At 49.7% G+C, this 21,870-nt stretch overlaps 1 protein-coding gene across 4 annotated transcripts in view; it reads right to left on the minus strand.

The window, feature by feature from the left end:
• The window catches only part of phf24 (PHD finger protein 24), an 82,554-nt gene that overhangs the window by 38,850 nt on the left and 21,834 nt on the right, over positions 1-21,870 (minus strand). For 2 of the 4 annotated variants that reach the window (XM_038805932.1, XM_038805933.1), the window contains exon 3: positions 1,727-1,915. The exons of 1 other annotated variant lie outside the window; for it this stretch is intronic. In XM_038805932.1, coding sequence (XP_038661860.1) covers positions 1,727-1,915 — 189 coding nt within the window. The remainder of the gene's footprint in view (positions 1-1,726; positions 1,916-21,870) is intronic. One more of the 4 variants, XM_038805934.1, reaches the window with a different exon arrangement.

A 21,870-nucleotide genomic window follows, 5' to 3' on the forward strand; every position in this document is an offset into this window, starting at 1 on the left:
TCCCAGGACAGTTAGTAAAGCTCCATAGTGGCATCCACTCACTTTAATTTGGAGGGTTGAAGAGTGGACCATTCCTAGTTTAAAATGATGAAGACTTTCTATAGAGAAGATGAGGAAAAACTATTTCCCTCTGTTGGGGCCATCAAGAATAATGGGTCTTAATCTTCAATATCTCAACTTGATTTCCAGCAGCAAATTCAAGCAGCAATTGACCACATGAAAGTCTTAGAAAATTGACAAAAGGTTTATGGGAAATCTAAATTTTCAGAACTGGAAATAAATAATGCTTTGTTGCAGAAGGACAGAGGTTGATGGTGGATGTTACCTGATTACAGACTCTGATATTCACAGAAAAGGGGGATTCAAACTATTCCTGATCTCATTGAACATCTGAACGGCCTTTTCCTGTTCCTGGATCTCCTCATATCCCACAATGCTGGATAAAGTCATCACCACCAGCTTAACAATAACTTGCATTTTTATAGAACCTGCAACATCCCAAGGAACTTCATGGGCACGTGATCAAACCAAACTTGAATAATAAAAAGGGCGAATAGGACAGCGGTGGATTTTGAGGAGCATCTTAGAGGAGGAAAGGGAGACGGTGAGGTTTAAGGAGGGGATTCATAGCTTGATTTGTCATGTGATCAATGTCAGAAATTGTTACATAATTACAGTTTATATATTGTCGTAATTATTAAAAACCCTGGGTTAAAATACTTACAGGTAGTGCACCTCTTAAAGCTGTAATTATGGTGTTGTAAAAGTGATGTTATTATTGATTATTTACTTGTTTACTTATAGGTGGATAATGTGATATCGTGTATATTTAGACAGTTACCTGCGGTGTAGGTAATTTGAGGGATGGTGTTTAGTCGTAGCTAAGCAGGTCATGGGACATCTTAGTGGGATACAGATTATGCAATCAATGGGAGGAGCCAGATCTGTCTGTAGTTTTGTCAGTTGTGCCATAGGATTTGAGACTGACAAGACAGAAAGGTTTTCAGGCTGTTCCTGAAAGGGTCTCTCTCCAAAGTCTCGACACAGAACGTAGCAAGTAAAGCTGTTTTGTTAACTTTATTTATAAGTAGCATTTGCACTGTATTGGGGTGCTTAGTTGGAATATTATAATGAAGGTGTGGGGCATAAGTTAAAGTTTTTCCTTTATTTAAGAACTGTTTAACTGTTAATTGTAAAGTTATTTCTTTTGATGTTAATGTGTTTCAATTAAAATTTATTTTAACATGACAGATATCGACTGGTCAGGGTCATCACACCTGGGGTGAAGTATCCTTTACTGACAGTAGTGGTAGAGAGATGGAAATAGGGAATGAGTTAGATGCAGCATTAGCTCACTGAGCTAAATCGCTGGCTTTTGAAGCAGACCAAGCAGGTCAGCAGCACGGTTCGATTCCCGTACCAGCCTCCCCGGACAGGTGCCGGAATGTGGCGACTAGGGGCTTTTCACAGTAACTTCATTGAAGCCTACTCGTGACAATAAGCGATTTTCATTTCATTTTCATTTCACATGAGGATCCTCAAGGACAGTGGGTCTGGGGAAGTTACCAAGACAAGGAGCGATGGTGAGGCCAGGGAGGCAATTGAAAGCAAGGCTAGAAGGGTTTTAAACTGAGGTATGTCCAGACTGAGATCCAGGATAACTCCGAGAGGATTACTGCCTCCTGGCTAGGAGCCAGCCCTCAATCTTTACGAGGCGTGAACTCACACAGTATTGGCAGCTCCAGCCCACCGTAGTGTGGGCCGTCTCTTTAAGCTCCTGGATGCTGCTGGGGCTCAGGTGGGCCATGCGACTCAGGCAACCATCGTGGAAGACCCGGCTGCAGATCCTGCAGGGGTAAAGGTCATCGGCTGTCCAGACCTCGCACACGTCACACATTTCATCGTTGATTACCTGCTGAAAGGAGAGGAATGTTTTACGCATCACGCTTTCCACCAAAAGAATACTGTGGGAATCTTATTTTACCTTCGAATAAGAATTGGTGGGAGATGTCAATAATACGACTTTATTATTATTAATTATTCACTTGAATGCAGTTGAATAAAAAACTTAGAAACAAAATATCAAACAATACATTAAAAAAAGTCAAGCACATGGCAAAAAGCATAAAGTACAAAAGGAAATCACTTTAACACAAACAGATGGAAAATTCAAGAATTCAGGAACAAAGACCTCGACCACAAGATTCTACTTTTAAGGGAATTCTTATCTCTGGTTTAACCCCTCATTTACTCTCATTGGTTTCTAATTCTCAGCTGAGACCTCCTGGTTTTTTAAAAATGAATATCTGTTACTGAGAAGATGATTTGTTAATCAAACACTGAACATTGATTGCGTACAGTTCTGGTCGCCTCATTATAGGAAGGACGTGGAAGCTTTGGAACGGGTGCAGAGGAGATTTACCAGGATGTTGCCTGGTATGGAGGGAAAATCTTATGAGGAAAGGCTGATGGACTTGAGGTTGTTTTCATTAGAGAGAAGAAGGTTAAGAGGTGACTTAATAGAGGCATACAAAATGATCAGAGGGTTAGATAGGGTGGACAGCGATAGCCTTCTCCCGCGGATGGAGGTGGCTAGCACGAGGGGACATAGCCTTAAATTGAGGGGTAATAGATATAGGACAGAGGTCAGAGGTGGGTTTTTTACGCAAAGAGTGGTGAGGCCGTGGAATGCCCTACCTGCAACAGTAGTGAACTCGCCAACATTGAGGGCATTTAAAAGTTTATTGGATAAGCATATGGATGATAATGGCATAGTGTAGGTTAGATGGCCTTTAGTTTTTTCCATGTCGGTGCAACATCGAGGGCCGAAGGGCCTGTACTGCGCTGTATCGTTCTATGTTCTATTACGGAAGATTGACTGATGCCTATCAAAACTATCTTTCTACCAAGAAAACATATGGAATGCTTGCCTTCATTGGACGGGGCATCGAGTATAAAAACTGGCAAGTCGTGCTACAGTTGTATAGAACCTTGGTAAGGCCGCACTTGGAATATTGCGCACAATTCTGGTCGCCACACTACCAGAAGGATGTGGAGCCTTTGGAGAGGATGTAGAGGAGGTTTACCAGGATGTAGTCTGGTCTGGAGGGTGTTAGCTATATGAAGAAGCTGAATAGACTCGGACTGTTTTCATTAGCACAACGGAGGTTGAGGGGTGACCTGATAGAGGTCTACATGATTATGAGGGGGATGGATAGAGTGGATGGGTAGGCGCTCGTTCCCAGGGTGGAGGGGTCAGTCACTAGGTGGCCTAGATTTAAGGTCCATGGGGAGACGTTTAGTGGAGATGCGCGAGGCAGGTTTTTTACGCAAAGGGTGGTGAGAGCCTGGAACGCGTTGCCTGGGGAGGCCATCGGAGCAGATAAATTAACAACGTTCAAAAGGCATCTCGACAAATACCTGGATAGGATAGGTATAGAGGGATTCGGCACTAGGAAGTGATGAGGGTTTTGGTCAATGGTGTTATCATGACCGGTACAGGCTTGGATGGCCGAAAGGCCTGTTTTTGTGCCGTATTGTTCTTTGTTAGCCCAGCGTCTGTGTTCGTAGTCTTCGGAAAATGACTGGATATGTTTCTCACACTTTCCATGTTACACAGCTTGGCGGAGACCTTGCTAGAACTGATTAGATGCAGAACAATGCTGAATACGCTGGAACACACTGGTTTATTCATTAAATGAGACAATGACCGAGTTCCCACAGTCAAGACATTTTAATATTTTTGCCTCTCAGCCACATGCATTCAACTAGCACCTATATAAATAAATCTATGAATGAAACTAGGCTCTATCAAATACCCAGACCTGCAATCTCATTACATTCAGCAAACACGTGTTTATTGTCACCTCTCTCGCCATTTTCCCATCTTCCTCTCTCACAGTCTGTGACATAGACACTCATTCCAATTCTCTTTCATTATAGAACAGTACAGCACAGAACAGGCCCTTCAGCCCTCGATGTTGTGCTGAGCAATGATCACCCTACTTAAACCCACGTAACCCGTAAACCCGTAACCCAACAACCCAACAATCCCCCCCATTAACCTTACACTACGGGCAATTTAGCATGGCCAATCCACCTAACCCGCACATCTTTGGACTGTGGGAGGAAACCGGAGCACCCGGAGGAAACCCACGCACACACGGGGAGGACGTGCAGACTCCGCACAGACAGTGACCCAGCCGGGAATCGAACCTGGGACCCTGGAACTGTGAAGCATTGATGCTAACCACCATGCTACCGTGAGGCCCCGGTACCGGGTGCCACACCGGGTGGTCACTAAGCCAGACTTAGGTTTGTCTCCATAGCTAGTAATTCCTGGAACAGGCCGCTTGTCTGTCACCGAGGGCTGATAGCTTGAGGGGCGCCACTCTACAACAAGCGTGCCTGACCAGGAGTCTCTCCCACTCTTATCGCCAGCCATTGGTGTGTTGGGAAGGTTTTGCAGGTTGACACTCCCAACCTGTTTGGGTGCGTTAGGAAGGCACCTTCCTCGGGTGGGACTCGAAACCGGAGCTTCTGTCTCAGATGCAGGAAGGCTACGCACTGCGCAACTAGACCACCAGGAGATACAGTAAACTGTACATTAATATCCATTCTGCGAGTGAAAGACCCCCATTAAAGCACAAAGTCTAATAGTTTTAACTAGACCAATGAATATTAGGATAACGTCAACTCCATAGTAAAAATTTGCGTATGATGGCCGTTCTAACTGGACGACAGACCCTGATATGGGATCTGATTGATCCTCACTAATGAGGGAACAATGAGGGGGGGGGGGGATGAGGGCAGTGATATTGTTGTAATGGATTTACAAAAGACATTTGTTAAAGTGGCACATGTAAGTCTCATGAATAAAACTGAAGAGCAATTGCAAGGATACAAAATTGGCTGAGGGATAAAAGTCAAGGAGGAAGCGGTTGAAAGTGCAAGGTCGAAGAAATGTGAGGAGACAAAAAAACATTTAATGGTACAGTTTTAAATTGGGTGCAAGAAGAGAGAGACTGGGGGGAACATTGTGCAGAAATATTCAAAGACGATAGGACAATAATCAATAAAGACTATAGACATCCTGCACTTGTTATAATTCTGAGGTTTAAACATAATTATATTATGGGACTGTGGCTTTAAATTTAGCATAAATTAAGAGGGTCATGTGACCTGTCTTGCAGTCTGATGGAACCATCAATTCAGCGAACACGTGTAGTTGGATCTGAACAGAGGCTTTAATACACTTACAATAGAGCCAGCCTATTCGTCGTTGAACTTCGGGTGAACTGGCAGGCTGGCTCTAAGGCACTGATCTTTATACATCGGTCCCAGGGGGAGGAGTCCTGGGCAGAGCCAAGGGAGGAGCCCAGTACAAACTCTTGCGTACTCCCAGAGCAACTCCCCCTGGTGGTCGGATAATGCAACTGCACTTACAATGGGTAGATAACGAACATATATACATGGAGTGATATTGGCAACTATATATAGTGTGAATCACATTCACCACAGTCTGTCTGACAGTAAGCCTGGGTTCGATTGTTAGAGATCAAACCAAGGTTTAGGATGTTTCACTGAGAAGATGCAAGGTACTTCCACTTGGAGACAATGGCAGCAGGCTATGAGTTTAACAATAAGTAGACTCCGAGTCTCCCAAAGTTCCAGAAAGGTGTTGCAGGTAGCGGGCTGTAAACCATTGTGCTATAAACTAACCCTTTGAAGGTGAAAAGGGGCTTGGGATCAATGATAGCTAATTAGCATTTATACCTAGATGCCAGGTTAATGTGTTTCATGTTGCCATGGGGGAATGAGGTTAAACAAAGCTATTTTTGATCTCAGGTCACAGGTTTCCAACAACTGATTGAATATTACAGACAGCAGACAGAAGAGATAGTGCAAGCTACCAGCAGCAGATGTGGGAGGGGGACATTCTCTCAGTCTCCAGTTGAAGAGGCACATCCGGTTGCTGTGCAAGGATTTTGGGAAGTTTGTTCTGACATGGCCGGGAGGTGGGGGAAATCGTTGGAACAGGGTTTACTCTGGATTTAAGAAACTCTCTGAAAATGGAGACAGTCATTCAAAGTTACTACTCGATGAAACCAGGATATAATAATAATAAATCGCTTATTGTCACGCGTAGGCTTCAATGAAGTTACTGTGAAAAGCTCCTAGTCGCCACATTCCGGCCCCTGTTCGTGGAGGCCGGTATGGGAATTGAACCTGCGATGCTGGCCTTGTTCTGCATTACAAGCCAGCTGTTTAGCGCACTGTGCTAAACCAGCCCCTCCATAGGGATGGTGAGGTTACAGAGATAGGGAGGGGTTTTTACTGGATGAGGTTTCCGTCACAAGAGGACAAATATTTAAGGTGATTGGCAGAAGAACCAGAGATGGGGGAACGTTTTATCCAGCAACGAGTGGTTGGAATCTCGAACGTGCTGCCTGATAGGGTAGCGGATACAGATTCAATAGCTGGTTGGAGTCATACTTGGCACAAAGGAAGATGGTTGTGGTGGTTGGAGGTCAATCATCTCAGCTCCAGGACATCACTGCGGGAGTTCCTCAGGGTAGTGTCTTCGGCCCAACCATCAATGCTTCATCAATGAACCCCCTCCCTTCATAAGGTCAGCAGTGTGGATGTTTGCAGATGACTGCACAATGTTCAACACCATTCGTGACTCAGATAATGAAGCAGTCCATGTCCAAATGCAGCAAGACCCGACAATATCCAGGCTTGGGCTCACAAGTGGCAAGTTACATTCACACCACACAAATGCCAGGCAATGACCATCTTCTACAAGAGAGGATCTAACCTCTGCCCCTTGACATTCAATGGCATTACCATCGCTGAATCCCCCACAATCAACATCCTGGGGGTTACCATTGATCAGAAACTGAACTGGACCCAGCCATATTAATACTGTGGCTACCAGGGCAGGTCAAAGACTCGGAATCCTACGGCGAGTAACTCACCTCCTGACTCTCCAAAGCCTGTCCACCATCTACAAGGCACAAGTCAGGAGTGCAATGGAATACTCTCCACTTGCCTGGATGAGTGCAGCTTCAACACTCAAGAAGCTCGACGCCGTCCAGGACAAAGCAGCCCCGCTTGTTTGCTCCCCTTTCCGCAAACATTCAAACCCTCCATTACCGACGCACAGTGCCAGCAGCGTGTACCATCTACAAGATGGTTCGATTCCCAGCTTGGGTCACTGTCTGCACGTCCTCCCCGTGTCTGCGTGGGTTTCCTCCGGGTGCTCCGGTTTCCTCCCACAAGTCCCGAAAGACGTGCTGTTAGGTGAATTGGACATTCTGAATTCTCCCTCTGTGTACCCAAAAAACAGGCGCCGGAATGTGGCGACTAGGGGCTTTTCACAGTAACTTCATTGCAGTGTTAATGTAAGCCTACTTGTGACAATAAAGATTATTATTATTATTAGACAACACCTTCCAAACCCATGGCCACTACCATCTAGGGGGACAAGGACAGCAGATTCCTGGGAACCCCACCACCTGGAGGTTCCGTTCCAAGTCACTCACCATCCCTGACTGGGAAATATATCGGCCGTTCCTTCACTGTCGCTGGGGCAACATACTGGAACTCCCTCCCTAACAGCACAGGGGGTGTATCTGCACTTCAAAAACTGCAGCGGTTCAAGAAGGCAGCTCACCACCACCTTCTGAAGGGCAACTAGGGATGGGAAATAAATGCTGACCTAACCAGCGACAGCCCACATCCCAGTAAATGAATAAATAAATAAAAAACTTGATCAAATGCTGCTTTGATGTCAAGGGCAGTCACTCTCACCTGACCTCTGGCATTCAGCTCCCCAGAGGCTGATGTTGGCATCATTTTGTGGGCACAAAACCGGTGCGGCACTAATTAATTAACCTTCTGTTCAGAGTCCCTTTTTATACTGGGGTTGCCATTTAAAACCCAACGTTAATAAATACTCCTTACTGTAATCGAGGAGAGTAGCAAATAAACTAAGTTTTTTAAAAAAAATAATTTTTATTGAAAAATTTTGTATTTATATAACAACTAACGAACCGCAATAAAATACCAACAATAACAATAATGATAGCAGTCATAAACATTCGCCCATCCTCAATGAACAACAAAACATATTAACAACAACTTAAATTAACACAATGTTAAGTTAAATAACCATAGAAAAAATAGAAACAATAATAAAAGACACCCCCCTTACCCCCCCTCCCCCCTCCCCCCTCCCCCCCGCTGCTGCTATTGACCAAGATATCTATCTTTACATAGACATAGAACAGTACAGCACAGAACAGGCCCTTCGGCCCTCAATGTTGTGCCGAGCAATGATGACCCTACTCAAACCCACGTATCCACCCTATACCCGTAACCCAACAACCCCCCCTTAACCTTACTTTTTAGGACACTACGGGCAATTTAGCATGGCCAATCCACCTAACCCGCACATCTTTGGACTGTGGGAGGAAACCGGAGCACCCGGAGGAAACCCACGCACACACGGGGAGGACGTGCAGACTCCGCACAGACAGTGACCCAGCCGGGAATCGAACCTGGGACCCTGGAGCTGTGAAGCATTTATGCTAACCACCATGCTACCATGCTGCCTTTGAGCCAGAAAGTCCAGAAAAGGCTGCCACCGCCTAAAAAACCCTTGTACTGATCCTCTCAGGGCAAATTTGACCCTCTCCAATTTTATAAATCCCGCCATGTCATTGACCCAGGTCTCCACACTTGGGGGCCTCGCATCCTTCCACTGCAGCAAGATCCTCCGCCGGGCTACTATGGACGCAAAGGCCAGGACACCGGCCTCTTTCGCCTCCTGCACTCCCGGCTCTGCCGCAACTCCAAAAATCGCGAGTCCCCATCCTGGCTTGACCCTGGTTCCAACCACCCTCGACACCGTCCCCGCCACCCCTTTCCAGAATTCTTCCAGTGCCGGGCATGCCCAGAACATATGGGCATGATTCGCTGGACTCCCCGAACAGTTGACGGGGGGAGGGGCGGCGAGGGAATTGACCGACTCTTGTGCGTCACAAACATGTGGATCTGTCTGTTGGAAATGTGTCTCAAGTGGCGCCTGATGTTTTAAGTTGCCGGTGGCTGCATGTTGATGCAAATAGCAAGCCATCCTGAATCAGACACCACAGGGAGTAGTTGAAGGAAATAGCATTGACGAAGCTGGATAAACACACAAGGGAGAGATGCAGAGAAGGACACGTTGATAAGAGTTTGACAAAGAGGGATTGAAGATCACTCTCCAAGACATTGCTCTGTGCGGCCTTGGCAAAAAATCATCAGGATGTCATTTTCTTTAAACATTTCGCTTTGCCAGATATAAAAATAACGAAATTGGGAAAAAGAAAGGCTGTTTGGCTGATGGTCATGCATCTGGGATTGGGTAAGGAGTCTCTTTGCTTTCCAATTTGGGGTCAGAGGTCAATGCGCCACAAAGGCGGATGTGTTGCCCGACTAATGGTTGGAGCGCGGGGGGACAGGTCATGTGACGAAACCTTCAGGGATACATTTGATCACCGTTGGCAACCCAAAGCACAAATACCAGCATCGAGCTGTTGGGCTGAATGGCCTGTTTCGGTGCTGTAAATTTTTTGTAATCGATAACGGGAGTGGGGAAGGGTCCATTTTGGTTGTCGCATTTATATAGCTCCTTTCAAGACCTCAGGGCATCTCAGAGCAGCTCGGGCCCAATGAGGTACTTCAGGAAGAGTAATTATTGCTGCAGCATAGGCAATTCAGCAGACAATTCACGTGCCACAACCTGCCACCAAACGGATCCAAACGGACGAAAAAGGAAATGAAATGAAAAATTAATTGTTCCAAAGACCATTCTCCCTGCTAGTGTTTCCAAATCCGGAGGTCTATGGAGTTTTCTTACTTCCAGCTGCATATTCTTATTCCCTCACGGGAGATGTTAATGTCCTCCTCATATTGACAGGCTTGGCTGATCTGAGGAGGATGCCCGAGTGCCAGGCTGCCTCCTAGAATCATAGACGAATCATACAATCCCTACAGTGCAGAAGGAGGCCATTCAGCCCGTTAAATTATTAACGACCCTCTCAAAAAGAGAACCCTATTCAGGCTCCCACCCTAACCCGCACATCCCTGGACACTAAGGGGCAATTTATCATGGCCAATCCACCGAAACCTACACATCTTTGGACTGTGGGAGGACTTTGGACTAGGGGCAGCAGGGTAGCATGGTGGTTAGCATAAATGCTTCACAGCTCCAGGGTCCCAGGTTCGATTCCCGGCTGGGTCACTGTCTGTGTGGAGTCTGCACGTCCTCCCCCTGTGTGCGTGGGTTTCCTCCGGGTGCTCCGGTTTCCTCCCACAGTCCAAAGATGTGCGGGTTAGGTGGATTGGCCATGCTAAATTGCCCGTTCTGTCCTAATAAAAGTAAGGTTAAGGGGGGGGTTGTTGGGTTACGGGTATAGGGTGGATACGTGGGTTTGAGTAGGGTGATCATGGCTGGGCACAACATTGAGGGCCGAAGGGCCTGTTCTGTGCTGTACTGTTCTATGTTCTATGTTCTAAACCGGAGCACCCGGAGGAAACCCACGCAGACACGGGGAGAACGTGCAGACTCCGCACAGTCACCCCAGGCCAGAATTGAACCCTGGTTCCAGGTGCTGTGAGGCAGCTGTTGGATCAACTAGGACAAGGGCTCTGGATTCCCGGTCGGTCCATAGCAGGCAGACCTCTTCCCGGTGGAGCACACCTGGATCGGGACCAGCTTCCTCTGCTTGGGACACCACCTTTGCCCAGCTGAGGAATACTGGTCAGTGAATTGGCAGGAGTTGGAGACCAAAGGTTGGAGCTCGGCCAAGACACTGGACAGGACTGCTCCGAGTGCTGCCTTACAGGGACCAAGTTCTGGTCGCAATCCAGCTGATTGCCTCCATGTTGTGGTACCGGCTGGTCACTCTGACCCCTCCCCTTGACTTTGTCACAAAAAATCCAGAGATTGCTCGCACACTTCTTCCAGGTCAAGAGACTGCACTGGGTCGCTGCTGGGGTTCGGAGTCTCGCGCTTAGGGAGGGCAGTCAGGCACTGATGTGCCTTTGTATCCAGGTGACAACTTTCCGCCTTCAGACCCTGCAGCGATAGATACTTCGATGTCGAGCCCCCGCCACAATGGTGTGCCCTGGAGACATAGGGCTGGGTTCCCGATTTTGTGGCTATGTCCGGAGGAAGCATCAAGGGCGATATTCTCTAAAAATGGGGCTATGTCCCCCACGCCGGCAGGAAAACCGGCGCCAACGACTCCGGCGGCAACGGCCCCCCAAGGTGAGGAATTCTCACCTTTCTAGGGGGCTAGGTGGAGGGCGGAGGGGTTGGTCCGCTTCAGCCGGCGCCAAAGGGCCGGCCCGAGTTCGCGCATGCGCAGAACGGTCGGCGTGATCTCGCGCACGCGCGGACCGGCCGGCATATTTCCGGCTATGCGCAGGGGTTCTCTTCTCCGCGCCGGCCCCCGGGCAATATGGCAGAGCCCGACAGAGGCCCGGCGTGGAAGAAAGAGGTCCCACCCACGGAACCAGCCCTCCCGCAGATCGGTATGCCCCGATCGCGGGCTAGGCCAACCTGCCCCCCCAGGGGTCGGATCCCCCCACGGCCCCCTGAACACCGCCTCCGCATACTCACCTGCCAGGTCCCGCCGTGCGTGAGGTGAGTACTTCACGCCGGCGGGACGGGACGTAAATGGACAGCCGCTCGGCCCATCAGGACCCGGAGAATCGCTGGGGGGGGGGGGGGGTGGCGGGGGGCGCTGGCAACAGCCCCCGACCGGCGTGGCGGGAATCCCGCCGCTGTCCGAAAAACGGCGGCAGAGAATAGGGCAGCCGGCGTCGGAGTGGGATTCACGCCTCCCACCGAGGATTCTCCTGTCTGGAATTGAAAAGCTAGTCTCAGCCATGGTAATCACAAAACCGTCATCGATTGTTGTAAAAACCCCATCTGGTTCACTCATGCCCTTGGGGGAAGGAAATCTGCCGTCCTTACCCGGTCTGGCCTACACGTGACTCCAGACCCACAGCAACGTGGTTGACTCTTAACTGATCCCCTCTGAGCAGGCCGAGCAAGCCACTCAGATCAAGGGCAATTAGGGATGGGCAATAAATGTTCATATCGTAAAAAATAATGAATTTTAATAAATGATTGAGGGAGATGGCATGCTATGTAGACATGTAGATAATGGTACACAGACAGGGACTGGGTGCCGGGGGTGATACATGAGGATCAGACGGGATTTGTGAAGGGGAGGCAGCTGAACACTAACGTGCGAAGGCGGCTAAATGTGATAATGATGCCGGCGGCAGAAGGAGAGGCGGAGATTGTGGTGGCATTAGATGCGGAGAAGGCCTTTGACAGGGTTGAGTGGGGGTACTTGTGGGAGGTGTTAGAGAGGTTCGGGTTTGGGGAGGGGTTTATTAAATGGGTGAGGTTGCTGTACGAGGCCCCGATGGCGAGTGTAGCGACAAATGGGAGGAGGTCCGAGTACTTCAGGCTCTACCGTGGGACGAGGCAGGGGTGCCCCCTGTCCCCCTTGATTTTTGCGTTGGCAATTGAGCCTCTGGCCATGGCGCTTCGGGAGTCGGGGAGGTGGAGGGGTCTGGTGCGGGGTGGGGAGGAGCACCGAGTGTCACTTTATGCAGATGACTTGTTGCTGTATGTAGCAGACCCGGTGGGGGGAATGCCGGAGGTGATGGAGATTCTTGCTGAGTTTGGGTGTTTCTCGGGCTATAAATTGAACCTGGGCAAGAGCGAGCTGTTTGTTGTACACCCGGGTGATCAGGAGGAGGGGATTGGTAGGCTCCCGCTAAAAAGGGCAGTGAGGAGTTTTAGGTACCTGGAGGTTCAGGTGGCTAGGAGTTGGGGGACTTTGCATAAGCTTAATTTTACTAGGTTGGTGGAGCAGATGGAGGAGGAGTTTAAAAGGTGGGACATGCTGCCGCTGTTGTTGGCGGGTAGGGTACAGTCCGTTAAAATGACGGTGCTCCCGAGGTTTTTGTTTTTGTTCCAGTGCCTCCCCATCCTTATTCCGAGGGCCTTTTTTATGAGGGTGAACAGCAGCATCACGGGATTTGTTTGGGCGCACGGGACTCCGAGGGTGAGGAGGGTCTTTTTGGAGCGGGGCAGGGATAGAAAGGGGCTGGCGCTGCCCAACCTCTCTGGGTACTATTGGGCGGCTAATGTCTCGATGGTACGCAAGTGGGTAATGGATGGGGAGGGGGCAGCATGGAAAAGGATGGAGATGGCGTCCTGCGGAGGCACGAGCCTGAAGGCACTGGTAACGGCGCCGTTGCCGCTCCCTCCAACGAGGTACACTACGAGCCCGGTGGTGGCGGCTACCCTCAAGATTTGGGGGCAGTGGAGGCGACACAGGGGGGAAGTGGGGGGCTCGGTGGAGGCCCCGCTGCGGGGGAACCACCGGTTTGTCCCAGGGAACATTGATGGCGGGTTCCTGGCATGGCACAGGGCGGGCATACGGAAGTTGGGAGACCTGTTCATTGACGGGAGGTTTGCGAGCCTGGGTGAGCTGGAGGAGAAGTTTGAGCTCCCCCCGGGGAATATGTTCAGGTACCTTCGGGTCAAGGCGTTTGCTAGGCGGCAGGTGGAGGGGTTCCCTTTGCTGCCCCCGCGGGGGGTAAGGGATAGGGTGCTTTCGGGGGGGTGGGTCGGGGATGGGAAGGTGTCTGACATCTACCAGGTGATGCAGGAGGTGGAGGAGGCGTCGGTAGAGGAGCTGAAGGCTAAGTGGGAAGTGGAGCTGGGGGAGCAGATTGAGGAGGGGACATGTGCGAACACCCTGGAGAGGGTGAACTCCTCTTCATGTGCGAGGCTTAGCCTCATCCAGTTCAAGGTACTGCACAGGGCTCATATGTCCGGGATGAGGATGAGCAGGTTTTTTGGGGGTGAGGACAGGTGCATTAGGCGTTCGGGGAGCCCAGCGAACCATGCCCATATGTTTTGGGCATGCCCGGCACTGGGGGAATTCTGGAAGGGGGTGGCGAGGACGGTGTCGAGGGTGGTAGGGCCCAGGGTCAAACCAGGCTGGGGACTCGCGATATTTGGGGTTGGGGTGGAGCCGGGAGTGCAGGAGGCGAAAGAGGCCGGTGTTTTGGCCTTTGCGTCCCTAGTAGCCCGGCGGAGGATCTTGTTGCAATGGAAAGATGCGAGACCCCCAAGCGTGGAGACCTGGATCAATGACATGGCAGGATTCATTAAGCTGGAGAAGGTCAAATTCGCACTGAGGGGGTCGGTACAAGGGTTCTTTAGGCGGTGGCAGCCTTTTCTTGACTTTCTGGCTCAACGATAGGGAACTAGGTCAGCAGCAGCAGCAACCCGGGGGGGGGGGGGGAGGGGCGGTTTCAGGGGGGCATTGTTTATGTTAAATTTAATTTATTTTCAATTTATTTTGTTGTTCATCGGGGTGTTTATTATTGTTATTATTATTATTGTTTTGTTGTTATACATTTTTCAAAAATTTCAATAAAAATTATTTTTTAAAAAAATGATATACAGACAGGCACAGACAGGCAGCTAATGAACACAGAGAACAGGGCATGACCAATGAGCAGGCAGGACACTCAGGGGTGGTATCTCACTGTAAAAGGCACGAGGCACTCACACTCTTTCCACTGATGAACATCTACAGAGTGAGTCAGGGTGTATGTACAGTATCACACCTCCAGCACGTGGCTAAGAGCTAGTCTGGTTCAGTCAGACAGAGTAACCACACTTAGGCTAGCAGAGAGTCGAACTCACAGAGAACTGAGCTAACTGTGTGACAGGTTCAATAAATCAGATTGAACTAACTTCCAAGGTCTGAAGTATCTTTTGGTTGTAGCTGCATCCAGTTGCAGCCTGTGTTATCCCAGAGTACATAACACAACAGGTGAGAGGTAAGAAACTATATCCTCTGGAAAGAGGATCAAGTCAAAGGGGAGGGGGTGCTATGGTCTGACAAAACTGGAGCCAGTCAGGTGTGATGTCAGGGAGTGAATCTTCACATAAAGGGTCGAGAAAATACCCAAAATGCTGTTGATGCTGCTGTCCATCAAAACTGAGCTTGGTGCATTGTTATTGGGTAAAGGCTATTGAGGTGGATTGTGATTGGGTAAATGATATTGAGGTGGATTGTGATTGGGTAAAGGGCACTGAGGTGCATTGTTATTGGGTAAAGGGTATTGAGGTGGATTGTTATTGGGCGAAGGGTATTGAGATGGATTGTTATTGGGTAAAGGGTATTGAAGTGGATTGTTATTGGGTGAAGGGTATTGAGGTGGTTTGTTATTGGGTAAAGGGTATTGAGGTGGATTGTTATTGGGTGAAGGGTATTGAGGTGGATTGTTATTGGGTAAAGGGTATTGAGGTGGATTGTTATTGGGTGAAGGGTATTGAGGTGGGTTGTTATTGGGTGAAGGGTATTGAGGTGGATTGTGATTGGGTGAAGGGTATTGATGTGGATTGCTATTGGGTGAAGGGTATTGAGGTGGATTGTTATTGGGTAAAGGGTATTGAGGTGGATTGTGATCGGGTGAAGGTATTGAGGTGGATTGTGTGTGGGTGAAGGGTATTGAGGTGGATTCTGATTGGGTGAAGGTTTTTAAGGTGGATTGTTATTGGGTGAAGGGTATTGAGGTGAATTGCTATTGGGTGAAGGGTATTGAGGTGAATTGCTATTGGGTGAAGGGTATTGAGGTGGATTGTTATTGGGTAAAGGGTATTGAGGTGGATTGCTATTAGGTAAAGGGTATTGAGGTGGATTGTTATTGGGTGAAGGGTATTGAGATGGATTGTTATTGGGTGAAGGGTATTAAGGTGGTTTGTTATTGGGTAAAGTTTGTTATTGGGTAAAGGGTATTGAGGTGGATTGTCATTGGGTAAATGGTATTGAGGTGGATTGTTATTGGGTAAAGGGTATTGAGGTGGATTGTTATTGGGTAAAGGGTATTGAGGTGGATTGTTATTGGGTGAAGGGTATTGAGATGGATTGTTATTGGGTGAAGGGTATTGAGGAGGATTGCTATTGGGTAATGGATATTGAGGTGGATTGCTATTGGGTAATGGATATTGAGGTGGATTGCTATTGGGTAATAGATATTGAGGTGTATTGCTATTGGGTAATGGATATTGAGGTGGATTGCTATTGGGTGAAGGGCACTGAGGTGGATTGTTATTGGGTAAAGGATATTGAGGTGGATTGTTATTGGGTGAAGGGCACTGAGGTGGATTGTTATTGGGTGAAGGGTATTGAGATGGATTGTTATTGGGTGAAGGGCACTGAGGTGGATTGTTATTGGGTAAAGGATATTGAGGTGGATTGTTATTGGGTAATGGATATTGAGGTGGATTGCTATTGGGTGAAGGGCACTGAGGTGGATTGTTATTGGGTAAAGGATATTGAGGTGGATTGTTATTGGGTGAAGGGCACTGAGGTGGATTGTTATTGGGTAAAGGATATTGAGGTGGATTGTTATTGGGTGAAGGGCACTGAGGTGGATTGTTATTGGGTAAAGGATATTGAGGTGGATTGCTGTTGGGTTGGAGTCAGGATACAGTCAATGGCAGAACATGCTCGAGGGACTGAATGGCCTTCTCCAGTTCCTATGTGCCAACCCCCTCCATAGCCCAGACACCAAGCTCTCTGCTTTTCCGAAATGTGTCAACAGAGACAGTGGAAAGAGAGTGAGAGAGAGAGAGAGAGAGATGTCTGCTGCACAGAAGAGTTAATGACAACATTTAACTGTCCTCCAAACATTATCATTGCTCAGCACTGACAGGCCTTTGAAAGTTAATTGACAAAAATACATAAACAGCCTCATCAAAAGGCATTAACTCCAAGTCAACACACCACCCCAGCTCTTCCAGATCGGAAATCCAACACATCACACAAGCCTTTAAAAGTTTTTAATTAAATTAGATGAAAGCTCTCCTTGAACTTTATTTTTTTTGCTGAGTTTTCTGGTTTGACTCGGAGCGAAGGTGATTTCTTGTCAGCTTAGCACATTGATTTTTTACACTCATATTGGCACATAATCCTTACGAGAGGATTTTTACCCAGCCAATTTCAAGAGCACGTTTTCAGACTGTCAATGTGTTATCAGCTCTGCTTGGAGGCATTGATGGCCGTCGCAGACTCAATGGGCCGAATGACCTCCTTATGCACTGTACATTCCATGATTCTATGGAGGTTTGGTCACATTGACACCCAACCTCCAACTGGCTCTGCCTTCAATGCCCCCCCCCCCCCCCCCCGATCCCACACCTCCTGTCATTATTCGCCCAACACGTCCATCTCACCTCAATGGAATGAGAAGTAATAAGGTTGGGGGAGGTTCATGTGCACCAGATGGGAGGCACGGTAGCACAGTGGTTAGCACTGCTGCCTCACACCTCCCGGGACCCAAGTTCCATTTCGGCCTCGGGTAACCGCGCAGAGTTTAAAAGTTCTTCCCGTGTCTGTGAGGATTTCCTTGGGTGCTCCAGTTTCCTCCTGCAACCCAAAGATGTGCAGGTTAGGTGGATTGGCCATGCTAAATTGCCCTTTGTGCCCAAAGTCAGCCAGTTAGGAAGGCAAATGCAATGTTAGCATTCACGTCGAGGGGGCTAGAATACAAGACCAGGGATGTACGTCTGAGGCTGTATAAGGCTCTGGTCAGACCCCATTTGGAGTATTGTGAGCAGTTTTGGGTCCCGTATCTAAGGAAGGATGTGCTGGCCTTGGAAAGGGTTCAGAGGGGGTTCACAAGATTGATCCCTGGAATTAAGAACTTGTCATATGAGGAACGGTTGAGGACTCTGGGTCTGTACTCGTGTAGGTTCAGTGGGGTTATGGAGATAGGGCTGGGGAGTGGGCCGAGGTCCAGTGTTTTTTCAGAGGGCCGGTGCAGACTCGATGGGCCGAATGGCCTCCTTCTGCACTGTAGAGATTGTATGATCTGATGCTGTGACTTGAAGCTACCTCATTAACCCCGAACACCTTTCGATATATCCTTCTATTCCTTACTGCCTCATGTTAATTTGAATAATTGGATGTTGAGGCAGAGTGAGCTTGAAGCTGGAATGGACCTTCAAGCAGGTTTATTCCCGAGATAGCAAAGTAAAGTCATGGATTCTCCCAGTTCCTCCCAATTACTCAGAGCGAGGGTGGGATTTTCCCTTTGTTCCAGCCGAGGGATCGTACAGCTCCGCTGACAGCGAGCACCCACCGTGGGTTCCCTGGCGGCGGAGGGTGCGAACAATGGAACATCCTTCCGCATTAACGACGGGCCAGCTCTGCTTGGTGGGGGGGGGGGGCGGCAAAACATCACACCCTGCATATACTCCTACAATGTTTGCAAATCCGTCCCCAGTTGGGGATAGCTGTGCTTAAAGCGTGTATTTTATTGCAGCGCAATCTCAACATTACGCCATAGGGTGACCAAGATGATACAAAGATCTGTAGAGGGACAGGGAGTATCGAGGAAGCAAGGGGACAGCAGAAGGATTTGGACAGGTTAAGAGAGTGGGCAATGAAGTGGCAACTGAAATACAGGGCGAAATTCGCCCGGGGCCGCCGAAAATCCCGCCCCCGCCGTGGCAGAGATTCTCCGCCACCTGGGAAGTGGCGGTGGCGGGAATCTCGCCACTCCGATTGGAGAGGCCCCTGCGGTGATTCTCCGGCCCGGATGGGCCGAAGTCCCGCCGCTGGGAGGCTTCTCCTGCCGCCGAGGTTTGAACCACCTCTGTAACGGCGGGATCAGCGGCGCGAGCAGGCCCCGGGGTCCTGGGGGGGGGGGGGGGGGGGGGGGGGCGGGGGGTGATCGGATCCCGGGGGGTTCCCCCACGGTGGCCTGGCCCGCGATCGGGGCCCCCCGCTCAGACTCCGGGCCAGTGCCCTGGGTGCACTATTTCTCTTCCGCGGCCGCCATGGCGGAAGCGGAAGAGAAACCCACATCGCGCATGCGCCGGTGGTGACGTCAGTGGCAGCTGGCCGCTGACGTCACCGCCGGCGCATGCGCCGACCGGCGAAAGCCTTTCGGCCAGCCCCGCTGCCGGGGGCGCCGGTTTTTTGCGCCAGTCTTCTGGTGCCAACCGCTCCGGCGCGGGGCTGGCCCCCAAAGGTGGGGAGAATTCCCCACCTTTGGGGAGGCCCGACCCCTGAGTGGTTGGCACCACTCCCCTATGCCGGGACCCTCCGTCACGCCGGGTAGGGGAGAATCCAGCCCACAGTGTGGAAATGTGTGAGGTCATGCACTTTGGAACGAGGAATTTCACCATAGACTATTTTCTAAATGGGGAAATACTTAGTAAATCAGAAGCACAAAGGTACTTGGGAGTCCTTGTTCACAACTCTGTTTAGGTTAACGTGCAGGTTCAGTTGGCAGTTAGGAAGGCAAATGCAATGTTAGCATTCATGTCGAGAGGGCTAGAATACAAGACCAGGGATGTACGTCTGAGATTATATAAGGCTCTGGTCAGACCCCATTTGGAGTATTGTGAGCAGTTTTGGGCCCCATATCTAAGGAAGGATGTGCTGGCCTTGGAAGGGTCCAGAGGAGGTTCACAAGAATGATCCCTGGAATGAAGAACTTGTCGTATGAGGAACGGTTGAGGACTCTGGGTCTGTACTCGTTGGAGTTTAGAAGGATGAGAGGGGATCTTATTGAAACTTACAGGATACTGCGAGGCCTGGATAGAGTGGAAGTGGAGAGGATGTTTCCACTTGTAGGAAAAACTAGAAGCAGAGGACACCATCTCAGACTAAAGGGACGATCCTTTAAAACAGAGATGAGGAGGAATTTCTTCAGCCAGAGGGTGGTGAATCTGTGGAACTCTTTTCCGCAGGAGGCTGTGGAGGCCAAATCACTAAGTGTGTTTGAGACAGAGTTAGATAGGTTGATGATTAAAAAGGGGATCAGGGGTTATGGGGAGAAGGCAGGAGAACGGGGATGAGAAAAATATCAGCCATGATTGAATGGCGGAGCAGACTCGATGGGCCGAGTGGCCTAATTCTGCTCCTATGTCTTATGGTCTTAAGTGTCACATACTTGAAGGGATTGTCCGTGTGTGATAGCGTGGCCCCTTTAAGGGACAGGGTCTAGGGACCACCTGACCAGCTCGGGGCAAATCTTGCGGTAGCGTATGAACCCCAGCCAATGGGGAGTTTGTGCGGGTACCTGGGAGAAGGATCTCGGGCAGTGTGGACCAGGGAGCGGAGGTGTAAATACCTGTTGTATCGTGTTCTGTACCGGTTATCTAACTGCCTTTGCCTTTCATCAATAATCCCTTTTGTTTACTCCTGGAAGCCTCCAGGATATGCCTCGAGCCATCAGACCCTGATTTTCACTTTTCTGGTCAATGTCTCCCATCCTTTTCTTCCAGCGCAGTCGGGGGATGTCAATCCGAGTTGACCCTCATAGGGATGATACCGTTCTGATTCCACAAACTACGCTGCAGGTTGTGGCAGCTTCCGATATCTCCCCAGCCTCATCCCGCTCTTATGGTCACCACCTTCAGTCCCTGCGCCCCTCAGTCCCACGGTCAAAGTGCCCCTTTTACCTCATGCACGTTAGTCATCCTGCCTTCAAGTGTCGCCCTGGTTGCCAACTGTGAATGAATGTATTCCTGGAGGTGTCACCACATGACCAGACCCTGCGCCCCAGCCATTGATTGGCCAACACATCCGTCCTTGCGAGGTAATGACTCCATCCACCAATCAGAAATCAAAAAGACTCGTTATCCAATCGGATGATAGTTGACTGTTAGCCTTTTGGCTATTTGTTCCCAACAAACACAGAAAACACTGGACAATCTCGTGGAGCAGTGGGGCTGGAAAGGGAGCCAGCGATAGGTGGAGATTGACAAAGATTTTGTGGACAGTTCCCCCAGTTTCAATATTTCTGCATCTGGGATGATAAATGTCCAAAGATTTTTTCTTATGAATTTCAAGTACCCAATTCTTTTTTTTCCCAATTAAGGGGCAATTTAGCGCGACCAATCCACCTACCCTGCCCATCTTTGGGTTGTGGGGGTGAGACCCACGCAGACGCGGGGGAGAATGTGCAAACTCCACACGGACAGTAACCCGGAGCCGGGATCGAACCCAAATCTTCGGCGCCATGAGGGAGCAGTGCTAACCACTGTGCCACCCTGAAATGGTCAAAGATAATGACAAAAATAATACTTTTTTTTAATGCCCCGATGATGTCTCTCGAGGGTCGCACACCGCCGTGTCCTGGAGATTGATGTTCAATTCCTGGAGGACAATTAAATTCTCCCTTACAGTACATTTCTGCTATTCCTCTCCCTGTGCTAACAATTTCCACATTTCAACCACTCTTGTGGGTGTGGTGATGTGAATCACTGCAGATACACAAGGGGCGCGATTCTCCGCAAATGCGGAGAGTCGTAAAGGCTGCCGTGAAACCGGCCGTGTTTGACGGCAGCCTCCGCGCCCCCTCCCGGGACCCAATTCACCCCCCCCGGTCGGGGCTAGCATCGCGGCCCCGTGAAGAACGGCATTGCGAACTTAGTGAAGGTTCGCTAAGCCCGGCTGCCAAGACTCACGGCGGCTGACGCGCACGATGACGTCAGCCGCGCATGCGCGGATTGGACGGGTCCAACCCGCGCATGCGCGGATGACGTCATCGCGCATTTGCGTCAAACCCACGCATGCGCGGTCCGTCATGCCCCTCAGCCGCCCCGCGGACTGATCCTGCGGGGCGGCGGAGGGACAAAGAGTGCGCGGGTATCGGACCCGCTGCCTGCGATCGGTGCCCGATCGCGGGCCCATGCCACCCTTGGCACGGCCGTGGTGCGGCCGTGCCAATCGGTGCCATGGTTGTGCAGAACGG

The sequence above is a fragment of the Scyliorhinus canicula genome, chromosome 8 (assembly GCF_902713615.1).
Source record: "Scyliorhinus canicula chromosome 8, sScyCan1.1, whole genome shotgun sequence".
NCBI lineage: Eukaryota > Metazoa > Chordata > Chondrichthyes > Carcharhiniformes > Scyliorhinidae > Scyliorhinus > Scyliorhinus canicula.